Source organism: Aedes aegypti, chromosome 3 (assembly GCF_002204515.2).
Source record: "Aedes aegypti strain LVP_AGWG chromosome 3, AaegL5.0 Primary Assembly, whole genome shotgun sequence".
Taxonomy (NCBI): domain Eukaryota; kingdom Metazoa; phylum Arthropoda; class Insecta; order Diptera; family Culicidae; genus Aedes; species Aedes aegypti.
In genome coordinates, this window is record NC_035109.1 from 200,653,395 (window position 1) to 200,671,698 (window position 18,304).

An 18,304-nucleotide genomic window follows, 5' to 3' on the forward strand; every position below is an offset into this window, starting at 1 on the left:
TGAACATTTTCACAATTCGATAATAAAATGATTTTTCTTTATAAATTTCAAACTGTTTCTATAGATTATTGTCCATTGTGAAGTTATTGACCGTTTTTTATAGATAAACATAATTTAGAAAATTGCAAATCTCGAAACAATTACACATAGGGGAACTTACGTATTCTCGGCTGTCTAAACCGATGCCACGCTTTTTTGTAGAGGAAATCAGGGTACAGCGGGGATTCGCTGGTTGGAACACGACTGCCTTCCATCTAGCGAATCCGAGCGAATTAGTTGGAACGACTGACAGATGGTGAAAATGCTCCATATTCACGCATCTGGAGAGCAAATCGTCACGAAACGCACATATACATGCATATTGGTTCTATATATGGTGACTTCAATGCGACGGTGCTCAGACGTCAAAGTTAGTTTGACATCTTCTCTTGACATTCGAATGCTTTTTAGTTGGAATATTTTCAAACCAGCGAACATCCAACCGAGTCATTCCTAGACCCCCAACGAGCGAATTCCCACTGTAAAACCGACACCCTAAGCTTAGTGATAATATTTTCACATTTTCGCGTGTTAAACTAACCTAAAATTGTTGTAGAATCTTATCACGGAGAACAAAATATAGTGTTCGTAATAACCAGACAACCAGAAGTCGCATAACAGTATACGAGCAAAGTCGTTTATTTGTACAAACTGCATCACTCCCGCACTACATGTTGGGTGAAATCGTTTGATCGATGAGTTTCCTCGCACAAAACGCTATTTTATGAGTTCATATGTACATTCCATTTCGTCCCGTATACTTATACAAAGTAAGTCGGATCAATCCGTAGCAGCTGTCAAATAAACTTTGTTATCATAAATTAAGTCGCATAAGAGTACAGACTAATTCGCTAGAAAATCTACACACTCGCATTGCATGTTATGTTTCATCATATATAATATGCACGTATATCGCCTCCACTTTTGTACGTATAAGGCCTTTTATTTTGGTTGTCTGGGTATTTTTTTCCGGTCAAGTTAACTATATTTTAAGGTTAATTTAGAGGTAACTATAAATACAGTTGATTAGACAGTATATTATTAAAAACAACTATACCGTATACCTAGTTGTTAACAACTATATTTTTTATTGAATTTACCATACGTCAAACGTTAAAATTCAACTATAATTTAGTTGACTCAAAGCAAATTTAATTAGGTTTATAATATTTTGCAATGTTTACTCAGCATTTTGTTATGCTTTATCAACATATCTCAAAAGATTCGCTGCTGCTTTATCGATCTAAAAAAACATTGCAAAAATCAAAATAAAGTGGTAAACTTGGTACGTGGTCTCCTGCGTGAGAGGTGGTTTTCTTATCACCTACCCTGTTCCTTGCAAGTTAAAAGTAAGTAGATTTGTGAGCATGACTTGAAGTATTCGCGTCTACGAAGGTAATTACCACAGTTGACCCTATGCGTGAAGCTCCGATTATTTTACATGGTACAGCATAGGAAGTCAATTTTCAAATGCTTCTAAAAAATTCAAAACACTTTCTAATTAAATTCTATTAAGTGTACGGGGTTAGACTATTGATCAACTATAGAATCAGCAGCATATTGAGAAAACAATATAAAACTCAAAATTATATGCCTATAATGTAGCCCATCAAAAGTATATCAACGTATACTGAAAAGATTTTAAATAACTATTGTAGTTAATTTTATATGACCATTTGAAATTTCGCTTCGTATACCTTGCCGGGTAAAATTTTCGACGCTTCACGCATCGAGCAAACTTTTCCCAGATGGCAGCACCGTACCTTCGTACACTCGAATAGGGATGTGAATGTTTTCGGATAGTGGCAATTATCCAAATTATAATTGATATAGGTACAAGTGGATAGCTGAATCAAAAAAGTGTGTGTATTTGATTTGACGTTAATTTAGTGTTGGTTAGTTGTAACGTCATGTGAAACACAACATTTCACAAGTAAAGATAGGGTGTGCTGGAAACTGCATTAAAAGATGCTCAAAACATGAAAAATCAAAGGGTGTCGGTCAAACTGGCCCAGCTCAGTATGGAAGAAAAATAAAGTTGCATAATTCCACAGGGCAACCCCAAGGAAGAATGCCTGCAAATTTCAGCTTATTTGCTCGTTCCATAAGCTGGCGCATTTGAATTGAAGTTAATATGGGATTCTCAGCTCAAACATATGGGAAACAGCACATCATCTATTGTTTGGTTGATCGCATTTAATTGAACCCAGAATGTCAAAAACACTACTTGATACCATAGCGAACAATATTGTAGAAGGTTGATTAAAATTGATAATGTTGGTGTTTTTACTTTCTGAAGCAGATTTGTTAAGCTCATGCAATACTGCTTTGTATTTCTTTAACACAGCCACTAAGCGCATCATAGCCACCTATGATGCAGGGCGAGCTGCTGCATAAGGCGCATTTACATATATGTGATTGTACTGATTTAAGAGGAAAATAACCATCATCGTTTTACAAATTTTTATAACCAGTTTTATTGCTCAAATTCGAAGCAATGTTCATGAAAATCTATCATTGCATTACACTTGCTATCTGTAATACAATGATAGATTTTGAAATTTGAACAATAAAACTGGTTTTTCATTTTCGATAATAGCCGATGATGGAATGATGGATTCTTGAGCCTTAAGCCCAACTAATGGCAATGAAAATAAGCTTGAATCCAGATACAATCTTCTGCAATTATATTCATTAGGGTATCAAGTAGTGAATTTGTCATTCTGGGGTCAATTCAACGAGTTCTACTAGTACACGGAATAAAACAGTGGCATACCAAAGACAAATTAAAGACCTCCATGTCCCTTGCAGTTGCCCAAAATTATATGACTCATAAGGTAATCTAGAATGCCGTGAAAAGTGTACTGCGATGTGTCAAACTTGGGTACCTTTTGCACTACCGAGGGACCAAATGCAGTACTAGAAGTGGTACCCAATATGAGCCCGAGTGAGACGGACCTGGGCATACGGTCAATTTTCTATACATTTGAAACGAATATCCCATACAAAATTCAAATTGAATGCTCCAGCTGGTGGAATAACGGAGTGGAATCAAACGAGTTGAAATTTTGAGAGAGTTTCTTTCTTATCCTAAGACACATATCTAGTGGGTGCCCCGTTGAGTTTTACAACTTTTTTGTTTAAGGGCCAGTCCCCGAGCAAAGTCGAATAACAACCGCATAACATAGTGATAACAAGATGTACAGCATGATTTCATTTTGTTATTTTTTGTTATCAATACGAATACTCTTGTTATCAACGAATTTTGATCTGTCAGATCGAGGTTGCAACCGACGCACACTGGTCCAGGAAGCTAATTTAGGCGGACATGAGGTTTTCGTCTAGATTTATAGATTTTAGAGCCATAGTTTCTTCTGAGAATATGTTCAGAATTTTCAGTACTGCAAAATGTACGGATCAAAAAAATTTTTACGGTGATCGCAAGAGTGACTTATACGCCAACTTTTTTTATTTTAACGAATCGTAAGTTGGTATGTTCAGCAAAGTTGTAGCAAATGATCATAGAAACAACTTTGCCGAACAAACTTTTTCTCGGTTTTGATTAAGAGCCGAGATAATTAAGTATTTTTATTAAAAACTCGTTTTTTGCTCTTAAGTGTTTTATTTTTTAGTTTTATTGGCCTACTATGTTCTACAAAGTTTTTATACTTATCATTTGCTACAACTTTGCTGAACATACCAAAGTTGTATTTCTTATAGTTTTCATGTTATTTGAGTTTTTCATCTTAAAATTAGCTATTTTGTATGCCTTGTATCTCAACTATGAGCACCTCAAAAAAATATGTCTTTCCACCAAATGATTTTGCAGTCTTTTGAGTACATGTGAGCAAAATTTGGAGAAGATGATATTTTTCTATCTCGTTTAAAATCGATTTTACTAATAGACAATATGAGATAAATCCATATTTATTGAATATTCATACATGTTCAACTCACAAAAGTCATGGCTACCTAAGAACATCAAACCAAAGGTACCATGTGTATTTATGTAGAAAGATAAAGTACATCGTTTTTCAGTTGTTTTCGACTAACTTGGAAGCTTCTGCAAGAAATTTATCGTCTTTTCCTCTACCAGTATTTAATCTATTCCTAAGCAAGATCATCCGGTTGGAAGTTAACATAAGTCGTATAAAATACATATACAAAATTTACAGTCCGATTGAATTCTGTGGCATGATTTTCCCAGAATCTTCTGATGGATTCCATGTTTCATGTTTTTCTTTGGTAATGCGGCATGCCGGACAACACCACTTGCGTGCAATAGTTGTAGTAGGTAAGTGTAATAGCATTCTAAAGGATCGCCACGAAAACCCCTCAAAAGAAGGTTGGGGCTGAGAATGAACGAACCTCTTCCAGCTGGTAGGAACTCAAATGGTCGTAACACGACACGCCGCTTTTTACGGGAAGTAGATATTGTGTATTTCTTTCACTACTGGACTGCGAAGTGCGGCCTCATAATTGCGAAAGTGTGAATAAAAGTGCGGGATTGCATTGACTCCTGTTGGTGTCTTGAGAGCACTTTTCAATTACGAAGGATAAGTCCCCCGAAGACACCTACCCGATTTGATTCAATTGGGCACTTTTGTTAGCGTTTTCGCACTTGTAAAAACTTCTGCAATAGTCCACTGGTGAAAAAAATGCGCAATACAGTAGCAGAAAAAATGGAACTTGACAAACATCTCATTTTTCGGATCACAATCATTTTAAAAGTAGCCAACTTTAATCGGGAGATTAACGAGGAGGCATTTGAACAGTATTTGTCAAAAACGTAGTGTTAGTATCACCAGTTCCACGATTGATACGTACTCTCTCCAATGGTGCAAAAACTACTTTCGCATGGAGTGATGTTGTCCGGCATGCCGCCAAAGAAGCATATGAAATGCGGAATAAATCCATCAGTAGATTCTGGGAAAATCATGCCACAGAATTCAATCGGACTGTAAATTTTGTATATGTATTTTATACGGCTTATGTTGACTTCCAACCGGATGATCTTGCTTAGGAATAGATTAAATACTGGTAGAGGAAAAGACGATAAATTTCTTGCAGAAGCTTCAAAGTTAGTCGAAAACAACTGAAAAACGATGTACGTTATCTTTCTACATAAATACACGTGTTACCTTTTTTGATGTGCTTAGGTAGCCATGACTTTTGTGAGTTGAACATGTATGAATATTCAATAAATATGGATTTATCTCATATCGTCAATTGGTAAAATCGATTTTAAACGAGGTAGACAAATATTATCTTCTCCAAATTTTGCTCACATGTACTCGAAAGACTGCAAAATCATTTGGTGGAAAGACATATTTTTTTGAGGTGCTCATAGTTGAGATACAAGGCATACAAAGTAGCTAATTTTAAGATGAAAAACTCAAATAAGATGAAAACCATAAGAAATACAACTTTGATATGTTCAGCAAAGTTGTAGCAAATGATAAGTATCAAAACTTTGTAGAACATAGTAGGCCAATAAAACTAAAAAATAAAACACTTAAGAGCATAAAACGATTTTTTAATAAAAATACTTAATTATCTCGGCTCTTAAGCAAAACCGAGAAAAAGTTTGTTCGGCAAAGTTGCTTCTATGATCATTTGCTACAACTTTGCTGAACATACCAACTTACGATTCGTTAAAATAAAAAAAGTTGGCGTATAAGTCACTCTTGCGATCACCGTAAAAAATTTTTTGATCCGTACATTTTGTAGTACTGAAAATTCTGAACATATTCTCAGAAGAAACTATGGCTCTAAAATCAATAAATCTTGACGAAAACCTCATGTCCGCCTAAATTAGCTTCCTGGACCAGTGTGCGACGGGTGAATGACGTCAAATGTTTGTTATCATAATTCGATCTTTATAACTAAATGATAACATAATGAGTTATCAATGAGGGAAATTCGCTGAATAACAAAACTTGTTATCAATGTGTTTCAAATGATAACACAAGGAGTTATCTATATGATATCTTTAGTATAAACTTTTGTTATCACGTTTGTTATGTTGCCTGCTTATTCAACCAAAATGATAACAAACTATGTTATCAAATGCTTGTTATCGGATAACACAACTTGTTATCATTTTGTTACCCAACTTTGCTCGGGTCTAGTGTCGGTTTTACCCTGATTACCCTAAATTTCCTGGACATCAGCAGACAAATTTTGTGTCTGTCTGTTTACCGTGCTGCATCAATATCCGGACGCTTAAGAGGCACCAAATGTTTCAGCTATATTTTTATCACTCAATTGACTGATCTAAGTATAAGATGGCTATCATACAATTAGTTCAGGCTCACATCTTTATGAAAACGACGAATATTCAAACAAAAATGGCAAGAATAGCATGTAAATCGCAGAAATTTTGAAACATGTTGTGTTCTTAAACCCGGACACATGAATCAAAATGCCGGACACTTATGCATCCAAATCCGGACAGCTTCATTGAAATTGAACGAAACTCATCTAATTAACTTTGTAAACTATAGAAAATGACTTTTCTGAGCACGTAATACTAGCATTTGCTTTATAATATAATATCAAAGCACAACTTTCTATGAAATTTGATTTTTTTATCTGTATTCCTTGCTTGCGGATTGGAGCGGAATCCGTGTTTTAGCACTACTGAAATTATCACATTTTTAATAAGTTTTTCTGTATAGAACTAAAACATTATCACTGACTATATTGGTTTTCAACTATAACAACAATTATTCTTGACCAATTATATTTAGAACAACTGGCTCGAAAAGCCGGACAGCATCTTTTTGCTGTTAAAATAATTAAGCTACACATAAAATCACCACTTTCATCATTTTAACTTTATAATCTATCATCACATTAACCATTCTGAACAAAAGAAGTAGAAAAAACTAATATTTATTCACACTTTCACGAATGATCCAATGCCGGTGAGTCAATGCAAAACTACACAACTGAAACTTGTACGACGCATGAAGAGTGCCAAACTGATGTTGCGAACTTGTTTTTATTTGTAATATATTTTGGCAAAGCCTACTTAATTGCAAATTATTGTTAAATGATGAAAAAATATTAAATTTAAGGATACGTGAAAACATCACCAGATAATTGTGGATTTACATCGTTAAATTAATGAATAATAATTCAGTGTCCGGATATTGGTGCCGTCCGAATTTTGATTCATCACGGTATATGTACGCGCTGTTCAATCCTCTTCGATTCACACGGACAGACTTATTAAAATGTTTTTGGAAACGTTTTTCCAACGCTACGAACATCTCTTGTCGGTGTGACTATTGTCGGCAGCCTTATTCTCTTCGGCAGCTTTCCCATAAGAACTGCTGGTGAATCACTTCGGCAGCTCCAAATCAGTCGCATTTTGAGGCGTGTTTATTTGAGTTGATCATGTATCTGCCGTATCATGTATCTGAATGTTTTCATTGGTGTGTTTTGATAGAAAAATACTGCACTCTTAAAAATAATGAAAATTACTGCGGACGTAATTCACATTATGACTGAATGGCGACACAAGATGTAAGTGATGAAAAGACGAAAAAATGTGTTCTGAAAGATGTATTGAACTAAAAATGTAATTTTACATGATGAAGGACATGAAAACGATGGAACTATTATTGACATTTTCCAAATCGCACACCATCGTATTTAAAATGTGACACAAATTAACGCCATTTGGCTCGCTTCTTTTATGTGCATCCAAAAGACGTAAAATCACATGATTTTTTCGGAGTGTGTGCGTATTTGGCGTTTGCAATTCGGATGCCTATAGGTAATAGTCGAATGGTGCCGAAGCCGTAAGTCTCCCTATATAACCAATTTCAGCGAAGCATGCTATTCACTATTTCTAGTTTGCAGTATGAAACTTAAACTTTCAACTTCCTCTTAAATAGAACTATCAGTTACGAATGCTTGATTTTTAAGTTGACTTAAACGAATGATCTGATGTAACTACCAGACAGGGGACTGACACGGCTGTCATTTTGCATACATTCCGGTACATCCCAACATCGTTTTGGTACCCACTTTCTGGTCGGTTTGCCCTAAAATTGCTCCTGATTTTCGAGTATACGGCTCATACGCTGCTACTGCTAGTTTTTGGCCGTATGGGATTTTTTTCTCGTAGAGGAAATTTTTTCTCTACATTTTGGCATGTGCTTTGACATGGTTACGTTGTGCAATTAATTAATTAAAAAAAACACCAAAATCACTTCCTTAGGGGGTCCAAAATACGACCGTTACCCTAGAGCTCCATCTTCGTCGGTCTTGGGCGATACTTCTCCTGTTGCCCGAACGTTTAAGGTCGCCAGTAGCGTTGGGCGGTTTTAAATCGATGTTGTCAAAATCGATGTTTGCTTTCCGATTAATCGATTTTTTGAATCGATGTGTGGAGTACCTACAATCGGGTGAATCGATTCTCTTCATTCGATTTTTTGATTCGATTCATTTTATTGAAATCGTTATATATTTCTTAACGAGTTTGTGGAAAAGAAAAAATATTTTGAACTAATCTTGAAGTAGTAAATCTGTTCAATTGATTTTCGAAACTGATCAGATTGAAATAAGTAGAAATCGAATGCAAATACATTTGGTCTCATTTCAACCTTCATAAATGTCAATTGTCATCCGATTTGAATCGATTCGAAAACATCGATTCAAAGGATTCGATTAAATCGGTGAATCGATTCGGCAGTTCAAATGTGAATCGATTCAGTAACATCGATGTTCTGGACAAATTTGCCCAACGCTAGACGCCAGGTCCTCTTCCACTGCGTACAGCCAGCGTAATCGTAATCTTCCACGAAGTAGCCTGGTTCCCCGCTGAATATTTTTATGCGAACTACGTGACCAGCCCACTGAAGTCTACCGTGTTTTACACGCTTAATAATAATCACATCTTTATACACTTGATATAACTCGTGATTCATACGTCTGCGCCACACACTATTTTCTAGTTTCCCACCGAGTATTGTATCAGCAGTACTTTACGCTCGTAAACACCGAAGCCTTCCCGGTCTGCCTCTTTTAAAATCAATGTTTAGTACAGGTCGAATTTTCGACCTTTGCTACCTTTCAAATCAGCATACGAAAAACCTGGTTTTCATCAAGAAAAGTTTTTGAAATTTCACCATAATAATCTTTTCTGCCTTCCTTAGGGGCCTTCCTTAGCCGAGTGGTTAGAGTCCGCGGCTACAGCAAAGCCATGCTGAAGGTGTCTGAGTTCGATTCCCGGTCGGTCCAGGACCTTTTCGTAATGGAAATTTCCTCGACTTCCCTGGGCATAGAGTATTATCGTACTTGTTACACAATATACGAATGCGAAAATTGCAATTTTTGAAAAGAAAGCTCTCAGTTAATAACTGTGGAAGTGCTCATCGAACACTAAGCTGTGAAGCAGGCTCTGTCCCAATGAGGACGTAACGCCAAGAAGAAGAAGAAGAATCTTTTATGACAGAAAAATGTTTCTACTGTGAAATTAAAAAATTCTCTGGTAAGTTTGACTAGAAATGACAGGAAGTTGAAGGAAAAGAACATATTAGGATATTGAAATTAATTCAAATGCGCATGATAAATAAAACTTGATCTACCTGCCCCATCCCATTAAAAAGTGCAGGGGAGTGTACCATGTCCAAATTTTTTTGAATTCATTTATAGAAATCTTTTTAGAATACAAATGTTTACCATACGTTGAAAAAATGGTATTCGTTTTGAGTCAAAGATACAATGGTTTTTTGATTGACCGCAACATTTTTGGAACAAATTGATTTTTGCAGTTGTATTTGAGATTTTGAAGTAGTATTACGAGCAAAGTGCAAATGTGAGATTATAACTTGAAAAGGAGCAATGATGCGATGTTTAGGATTATACATTTGAGCATTTATAATCACAATGGACAATTGATCAACTTATCACTTCGGTACGCCTTCCCCCGATGTACATTATTTTTTTCTTATTCTACACCCCCCATAACAGGTATGTTTACGAATTTGACGTTTCTTAATATAATCTAATCTAAGCGCTTACATAGCCATTATTGAAAAGCATCCTGGAAATCCCTCCCCCTTTTTATTTTGGAGGAATTAGTAGAGTATGTTTAAGAAAAAAACACTAATTGAATTTTACTTCGCTTCTGTTATTAATATTTGCAGCATATCGATGAATTTGTGTCATATTGTGAAATGGTCAGGCCCACTGTGCAGCTGCAGGTTTGAAGCTAGTTTAAAAATTGACGGCTATCAAATTATTCACTTATGAATAACGTGATGGACGCAAAGTTTCAAATTTTACAAAGGATGAAAATACCAACCTTTTCATTTCACGGGGAAAAATTAAATTCTTGGGACTGACGTTGCTAAGGAAGCTTTTTTTTATTACTTTATTAAGGTGAACTTTAGCACATTGACATATGGCTAGTACTTCACCTGACTAGGAGTACCGGAAGGGTGCCCCAAGCAAATGCCAGATGGGCATCCCATTAAAAAGAAGTGTGGGCTTCGTGGCCCTGCGGTTAGTGTTACCAAACATTTAGCCGCATCGAGTCAAGAAGTGTGGGTTCGATTCCCGCTTCAGCCCGGAAAACTTTTCGTCAGAAATGTATTTCGACTGTGCCGCTGGGCGGTGCATGCTAGTCCGTTGTCTTATAGCAGGGGGTACGTTCTCTTTCGCTGGGCCGACGACTTGTGCAAGCCGAAACGGAAGAGGAGGGATATATCATGATGTTATTGTTATTGGTTGTTGGGTTGCAAAAGACTAAGGGGTCATCCAAAAATGACGTCCATCATTTGGAGGAGTCTATTAAAGTGTGACAGTGCATGTATAAGGTATTGGAAGAAGCGTGACAGAGGGGAGAGGGGGGTTTAAAAATCCCGAAAAACGATGGACGTCATATTTGAATCGTCCCTAAGCATGAAACATGCCAGGAATTTCCGGTGAATACCTCTAGGATCGGTTCAACAGGTTCAAGTCCCGCCACAATTACACGTGATATTAGTTTATGTATATCTAGCTGCCGATGTTGAAAACCTTCTCTAGGAATCAAGGAAAGATGTTAGTTTAATTTTCCAGTTCTAATTCTAATTTTAATAAAATAAGGCTTGGTATGGGTGCGCGGATCACCGGATCACACTGGATTGAGCTCATACTTTTACAGTAGCCCTGGGGGTGTAACTAAAGATTATTGCAGTTTGATAACTATGCATCACCTTACAGAATGCATAACAAACTTTGAACATTTGCGACACAAATTTTTGGGGGTAATTCAGGATAACGAATTCGGAATCTTTCGGGGAGCCCAACTAACAAAACTATTGCCACTCCATATTTTTCCTGGGATAGAGTACAGGTACGAATGTGACGTTTCTTACTCACAAAACTGTATTTTTAAACCCTACGCCAAATATGTTTCCTGGAACTGCTGCCTAGGAATGCATAATGCGCAAAGAGCCCATAAATGGCATTTTTTGTCGAAAATCATTTTTTATGATCTGGTCCCAGCTTTGTGTTATACCTAACTTTGGAAGCTTCCATTTGTCGCAGATGTTCAAAGTTTGTTGATTATAATTTTTTGTACTTTTGATTAAAGCTTAGCGACATATTTTTACTGTAGATCAATGATATCTCGCATTTGGTATAAGGGCGTGACTGCACTTATCGATTTTTCTTCATTGATTTTATTTTTAGCTATTTACTTGGCCGGGCGACTGTTTTCTTTTGTTTTAAAAGTATTCATCGTCAAATGTTTCGATTGGATTTCATGTACTAACTCAAAGAGAAAATCAACTATGAGAAAACGATCACTGGATTTTGTGCCCTTTTGAGAACGATTACGAAAGGATATCACTCTTTCAAAATTTGTCGTTCAATAAATGAATCAATCAATGACACCTGTATGATACTAAACGCGACATATGTGTAAGAGTTGTAGTTTTTTTAATATGTAAAATTTTGTCCCGCTTTGGAGCAAAATACAGCTGGTCAATTCATACTACATGTAGACATATTCGGTCTCAAATAATTATTACTTACAGCAGTATGTATAACAGTAGTACCAATGTATTTTAGTCGTAAGTTATTCAAAAATGGGATCAATTTAGAATAATTTTGAAAAGCAGCCCAGCTTATGCTTAACATACCGCTTTGTTAATGATTTGTTATTGTTACGGTCTTCTATCTATTTACGATAAAATAATTTTGCAGCACTGTTGAATGAAATAATAATTACATTTTATCTACTTTTCTTTCAGGTGTCGCGCACCAATAGCATCGTTAGATTGTATGGAGGAATTCAGTGGTACGACAGCACAGCTAGATTTCGGTATACAATTTTTATTTTTTCATTTAAAATCATTGTAGGGAGCCGTATTCTATTCTATTATTGGTTCACTTTGGCAAGTGTTGTTTCTAGAAACTATTAGCTGTCACTCGGCAAACTTCGTGATATATATTCCAAGTCCTTAATTTCTATTAGCTTTAACGCTTGTGTTTTTAAATATTCAACACGCTTTGTTTTTCTATGATAGTTGCGAACTTTGTTAACATATGGTTATTTAAAAAGCAAACAAAAAATCAAGCTCTAATAAGAAACTTTTCACTTATCCCACGTGGCTAAAAAATTGATGATGTTTCAATTTAGCTTTTTAGAGATTCACATTGATTTTTTTATTTCCCTTAAGAATTATTAGGGAGGGCAACTTTAACGTAGTAAAGAAAATTCCCGCGACATTTTTTCACCAAAAATACCAAAATAAGATTGCACGTCATAAACCAACAGGTCATATTTGACAGGTAAACAACCATTCGCTTTATTATGCCATAACGGTTGAAAATTTTCCTAAATTTCCTGTCTGTCGTAATTTTTTGAATGGCCTCGAAGGTTTACCCATGAGTTAGGAACGTAAATTCATATATTCACTAGAATAAACATTTTTTTCACTTACCCCATTTACCCACTTTCTCGTCGGTACTTTATACATAATATAACACAGTTCGACAAAACAGTCGATCTAAATGCACAGAAATGGGCCACTCCGGGCTATAATGGCGTTTTCACAATTTTCGTGTCTGCCCCAGGTCGTTTTGAATTGAAAATTTTGCATTTTAAATTTAAAATCAAAAACCTGACTTGAAATTCAATATGAAGAGTTGTACTAAGATTTGCATGGACTCCCTCCCCATTTTCTAGTGCCCTCCCCATTTTTAAAGTATCGCAAATGATGGAATACCGTGAAGGCCCCATACTCTGCGCACTTAAGGCTTTTCAAATTTCAAACAGCTGTAATTAATTGAAAACAAAACACAATAGTCTGAAATTTTCGGAGCAAATACTTATTGATCTTATGTATAAGGAAAAAATATAAAAGTTTCACTAAGTAATGATTTTTATTGCATTTTTTTTAATTTTTCTCAAGGGTGTCCGTGTTCCTAACTCTGCGCACTCATTTTTGCAATGCTCCTTATTCTGCGCATTTAGGTTCCTAACTCTGCGCACTCGATAAATTCTTTATAACAGTTAAAGTATTTTACTAAAAGCATTACTAGCAGTTAAACTCTGAATTAATCTTCATTTTCTTACTTTATACGACTTTACGTCCCTAGTGGAGCGTGGAATGTCTGTAACATAGAAGTTTACTAAATGAAGTGAATTTTATCTATAATTCAATCCATGATAATTAGTGTTAATGAATGCCATTAAGGGCAACTCTTAAAATAATCGAAATTACAATCACACGTACAAACTACGTCTTTTTTGCGTTCACTTTTGGCGTGTAAAGGAAAATTAGCTTGGACTGTTTATGTATTTTCATTAGAAAATATAAAACCCAAATTTGTTTGGTTCTGTTCGGGTCCGGATTCGGTATTAAATAATTGTCTCGGATTCGGGTCGGATCCGGGTTTGAAGTAAATAAATAAGAACCTGGTTCGGGTTTGTTATATGTAAAACCCAGAGTCTATATACAGAGAGTTGCGCGAAGAGGCTTCTTTGAATGATTGTTCTCCTTTTTCTTCAAAAATAGCCCCTCCCCATTAAAAATTTGACAGTTCAACAGCCGACTTTTGCAATTTTTGCAAAATCGGTCGATTATTGCACCGTCGCTTATGGAAGATTAACACAAGGATCAATCGAATATCATCCGATTTAATAGGGTGGGCCGACGCAATCCTACTAAATAGGTGGATAAATCGGTATTTTAAGTAAAATCCAAGCAAGTTGACCTACTAAAACGCAGATTTCCTCGGTCACCCGATTTAATCTAGCGATTAGTCAGTTGTTCGCTGTGTTAAACTTCCATAAGCGTCGGTGCAACAACCAATTTAGTCGGCTGTTGAACTGTCAAATGTTTAATGGGGCTATTTGTTATGCTGGTCTGCTCGATAGGTAGACGGTTTGACAGTTCGATAGGTAGATTTGGTTTCACTCTTCGCGCAACTCTTCATTTATAGACTCTGGTAAAACCCGAACATTTCTACTAAATACGAAGAATAGTTTAAGCGAAAGGGTATATCCATTCTTCATGTATTGTTCATCAATCAATCGAGAAGTATCGCCACTCTGTATAAGCGTGACGTAATTAATGAACGATTCCTATTGCAGATCAATAACAGTACTTTATTGGCGTTTCTATATAGCAAATACGATTAAACCTCGGTGTTCCATTACTCGATATTGACTCATGAAACTATACAAAATATCTAAATTATTTTATTGCATGGTTAGGGAGCATTCAAAAATTACGTCCATCGTTGAGGGGAGGAAGAGTCTATGACAATGTGACATTAGGTACTGTAAAAATCGCGACAGGGACTGAGGAGACGGAGTGTAGAAATCCTTAAAATGTGAAGGACGTCATTTTTTAATCTTCCCTTACTATGATGGTCCCCTCAAACAATTTTCCAAAGCATTTCTATTCCATATCACGATGGTGTCGACAAGTCGATGGTTCCCTTCAATATCGACCTCTGGAGGGTTGATTGTTTGTTGAAAATAACGTTTTATAACTGCTGCGCATAGTAAGGAACATAGTTGAAAAATGGTTCCTTACTATGCGCACTTAAGAAGAATAAGAAAATGAAGGAAAAAAAAGTTGCACTTTACCAGTGATGATTGCTCGATAAATAAACTAGTGCCTACGTACTAAAAATCTGAAACATATTCTCTTTAATTTGCTTCAAATGACTTAAGTGATGAGGTACTCCCTTAGCATTTTTGCTAACGGGCAGTCAATTTGGACGTTTTTCAATATTTTTAAAGCTATTTCATTTTTTATTAGAGTAATAAACATAATTTGTCAAGAAAATTCTTCGCGTACTTTTTTATTACTATTGTAGCAATATATGAAACAAAAATTGTAAACAAAAATTTAAGTGTTTTACCAGATTTTGGTGAATTTTGGTAAAAGTGCGCAGAGTTAGGAGCTGCGCAGAGTTAGGGGCCCTCACGGTATAAATGGTTAAAATAAGCGATTTTAGTGATACTACGATCCACTATATAAATCTGATTTATTGTCTGGGTACCGTAATCCGCGGTAAAAACATTGATTATTTCTTTGAATATTTAAAAATTTCATTTGAAAATGCATATGTTGCAAGTTTTATATTTTTAAAACAATTATTGACACCCAATTACTTTTTAAGTTATTGCAAAATTGAAAACATTGAATTGTGAAAATGTCTAAATGTAGGCAATTTCCCAAGGAATTTCTGCATTCTTTATAGTAATTTGTGAATTATGCTTTACTGAACATATTTATGAAAGTATTGACAACGGAATCGTTCTCAGAGATGTCATTTTTAGTATTAACTGCATTTCTTCTGCTCATATCGTTTTCAGAATTCATGTGAGACTTGATTCTTCGAGCGTGTCGTTCATAATCATAAAAAGCATTGTTTCCAAAAGTTGAAAAATTTACGCATGAACACAACTCATTTTTTGCAAAAACCTAAATGTTTATTAGATCCTGAATAGAAGGAAGGGGATCACTATTCACGCATTGAATATATGTTGCCCCGCTGATCAATGTTACCCCGGATTACGGTACTTATCAAAAGAATGATGTGGTGACCATGATGATTCAGAATATTCATCCCATCATTGTTCCTGTCACAGGCAAAACATGGAAACTTTGGATTACCCTTCTTCAGCCCCATGAGAATGTTGATCAGCTTGAAATCTGCAATTATTTTTCATTTAAAATCAGGGTAATTAATCAGAGTATAGTTATCACACAAGCATAGGATTAATTAAAAATTAGTTCAAAGTCCGTTGATTTGTCAGTAAACATTCAAAAACCACGTAATTTTTTCTAACGTAAATCAAGATCCCTCTCCATCGTTGTGGCCTTTTGTCCATATACAAAATTTAAGAAGCCACGTGGTTTATGGAGAGCCTGATCTTAAATTCGATATTGTAAACATGAAACATAAAATCCTTCAAGGGCCCTTCATAAACCAAGTGGTTATATTTTTGGTATTTTTCATCCCCCTTCCCCTTGGGGTCAACTCATCAAATTTTTATTTTTATTTATACAACCCGTAACTTTTTAACAGACCCCATCAAATGAACACTTATGGACAATTTATGGACGGCTCCACAGTATGGTCATGGGGTTGTCCATAAACCACGATATTTCTGGAGGATTGTAGTATCACTAAAATCGCTTATTTCAACCATTTATATCAAATATTTCATCATTTGCGACCTGACCTGCGGCAGACACGAACACCCTGAAAACGCCATTATTTTTGTCTTTTTTTATACTTTCAAGTCCGGGGTGTCCCGTCTCTGTGCATTCAGATCGACTTTTTTGTCGAACTGTGTAATAAAGAGATTGTATTAGTTGGCCACAATATATGAGTGTTATAATGAAGTGCTTCTTATTGCAAAGTTTCAGATATTCCGACCGAGAAAACTCGCTCTTGCTAAAGTCAATCATGGTGTCCAAGAAGTTCTTTGCCCTACCAAAAATAGTTATTTTCCGTAAATTTTGTACATTCATAATAAGTGTTTTATTAATTATTATTTTACCAATTGAATACATTTGGTCAGCAATTGCATGGAACAAAGTGAACGATGTCTAAGAATTACGAATGGATTTAATTACCGAAAACAGGTAGATCCGTGTTTTTTTTTTTATTTCGTTGTCGTATTCTTCAAATTCTTATATCTAATTTAAGTTTCAAGAAAACAAATTATTTTTACTCATTTTTACTCGTTGGATTGATAAAGCGTATCAAAACAACATTACGAAATTCTTGGACATCTAATAATTGTTTTTCATGGAATTGATGTGAAACCCATTTCAAAACAGTAATGTAAACTAACCGACAACGTCGATTTATATACTTTAACCCTTTCATGTCTGACAATCTCTTCTACACCAACATAAAGTTTTAGTAACATAATAATTTTAACTGCTTTAATTTCAGGTCGTTCAACTAGTTTGGGTTCGAATCCGGCAATCCCAGTTCGTAACAATGCTACAACTACACCTGGCTTACGATATAAAAATTTGGGAAAAAGCGGTCTCCGTGTATCGAATGTTGGCCTCGGAACGTGGCCGATTTTTTCACCTGGTGTATCGGAAGACCAAGCTGAAGCAATTTTGCGATTAGCTGTGGACAGTGGCATTAACCTTTTTGATCTGTCAGAAGCACATTCTGGTAAGCTCCAACTAACAATTTTAGCGTTATAGCCAAAATTATTTGCTTTCTGCTGAATAATAGTTGAACTGAAGCAGCTAACTCTGCAAAAAAAATAAACCTGTCAAAAATAGAACGATTAGCGTCAATACAGCTATAATGCAAACATTTTGCAGCTACCAATCTCAGCTGAGTATATTTCGTCTTCTATCGCTTTTCCTGCTTTTAAAAAGCTGTTACTAATGTTGTGGAATAAAAGTCCCCATCGTTCATCCGGCTGATTCTATGCAATATGTTTTGTTATGCTGCTTAATAAATATATAAATAAGAAGCGCTTTGTCGTTTGTTATACAGTGCACAAGCTATATAATATAGCCTCCGGGCCCCTACATTTTAGGGGACCCCACAAATCTTGACAAATTTATTTGTAGTTAAACTTTTACGAATAATTAGAATCAATGCAATAGTACATACTTTTTTGAATCGCATCATATTATAATTTACTCAATAAACTCAAATGAATTTCAAAAACAAAATATTAGAACATAGAATGAGATTTTGTTGACTTCATAAGAAACAAGAAGAGTAAGCAAGATTCAAAAACGATTTGGATAAA

General features: G+C 35.5%; 1 protein-coding gene across 23 annotated transcripts in view; it reads left to right on the forward strand.

The window, feature by feature from the left end:
* Positions 1-18,304, forward strand: part of LOC5568207 (voltage-gated potassium channel subunit beta-1) — a 115,888-nt gene that overhangs the window by 76,754 nt on the left and 20,830 nt on the right. For 20 of the 23 annotated variants that reach the window (XM_021854190.1, XM_021854197.1, XM_021854196.1 and 17 more), the window contains 2 exons: positions 12,297-12,367; positions 17,476-17,709. In XM_021854190.1, the coding sequence (XP_021709882.1) occupies positions 12,297-12,367; positions 17,476-17,709 (305 nt within the window). The remainder of the gene's footprint in view (positions 1-12,296; positions 12,368-17,475; positions 17,710-18,304) is intronic. The other 3 variants (XM_021854204.1, XM_021854209.1, XM_021854213.1) reach the window with 1 other exon arrangement.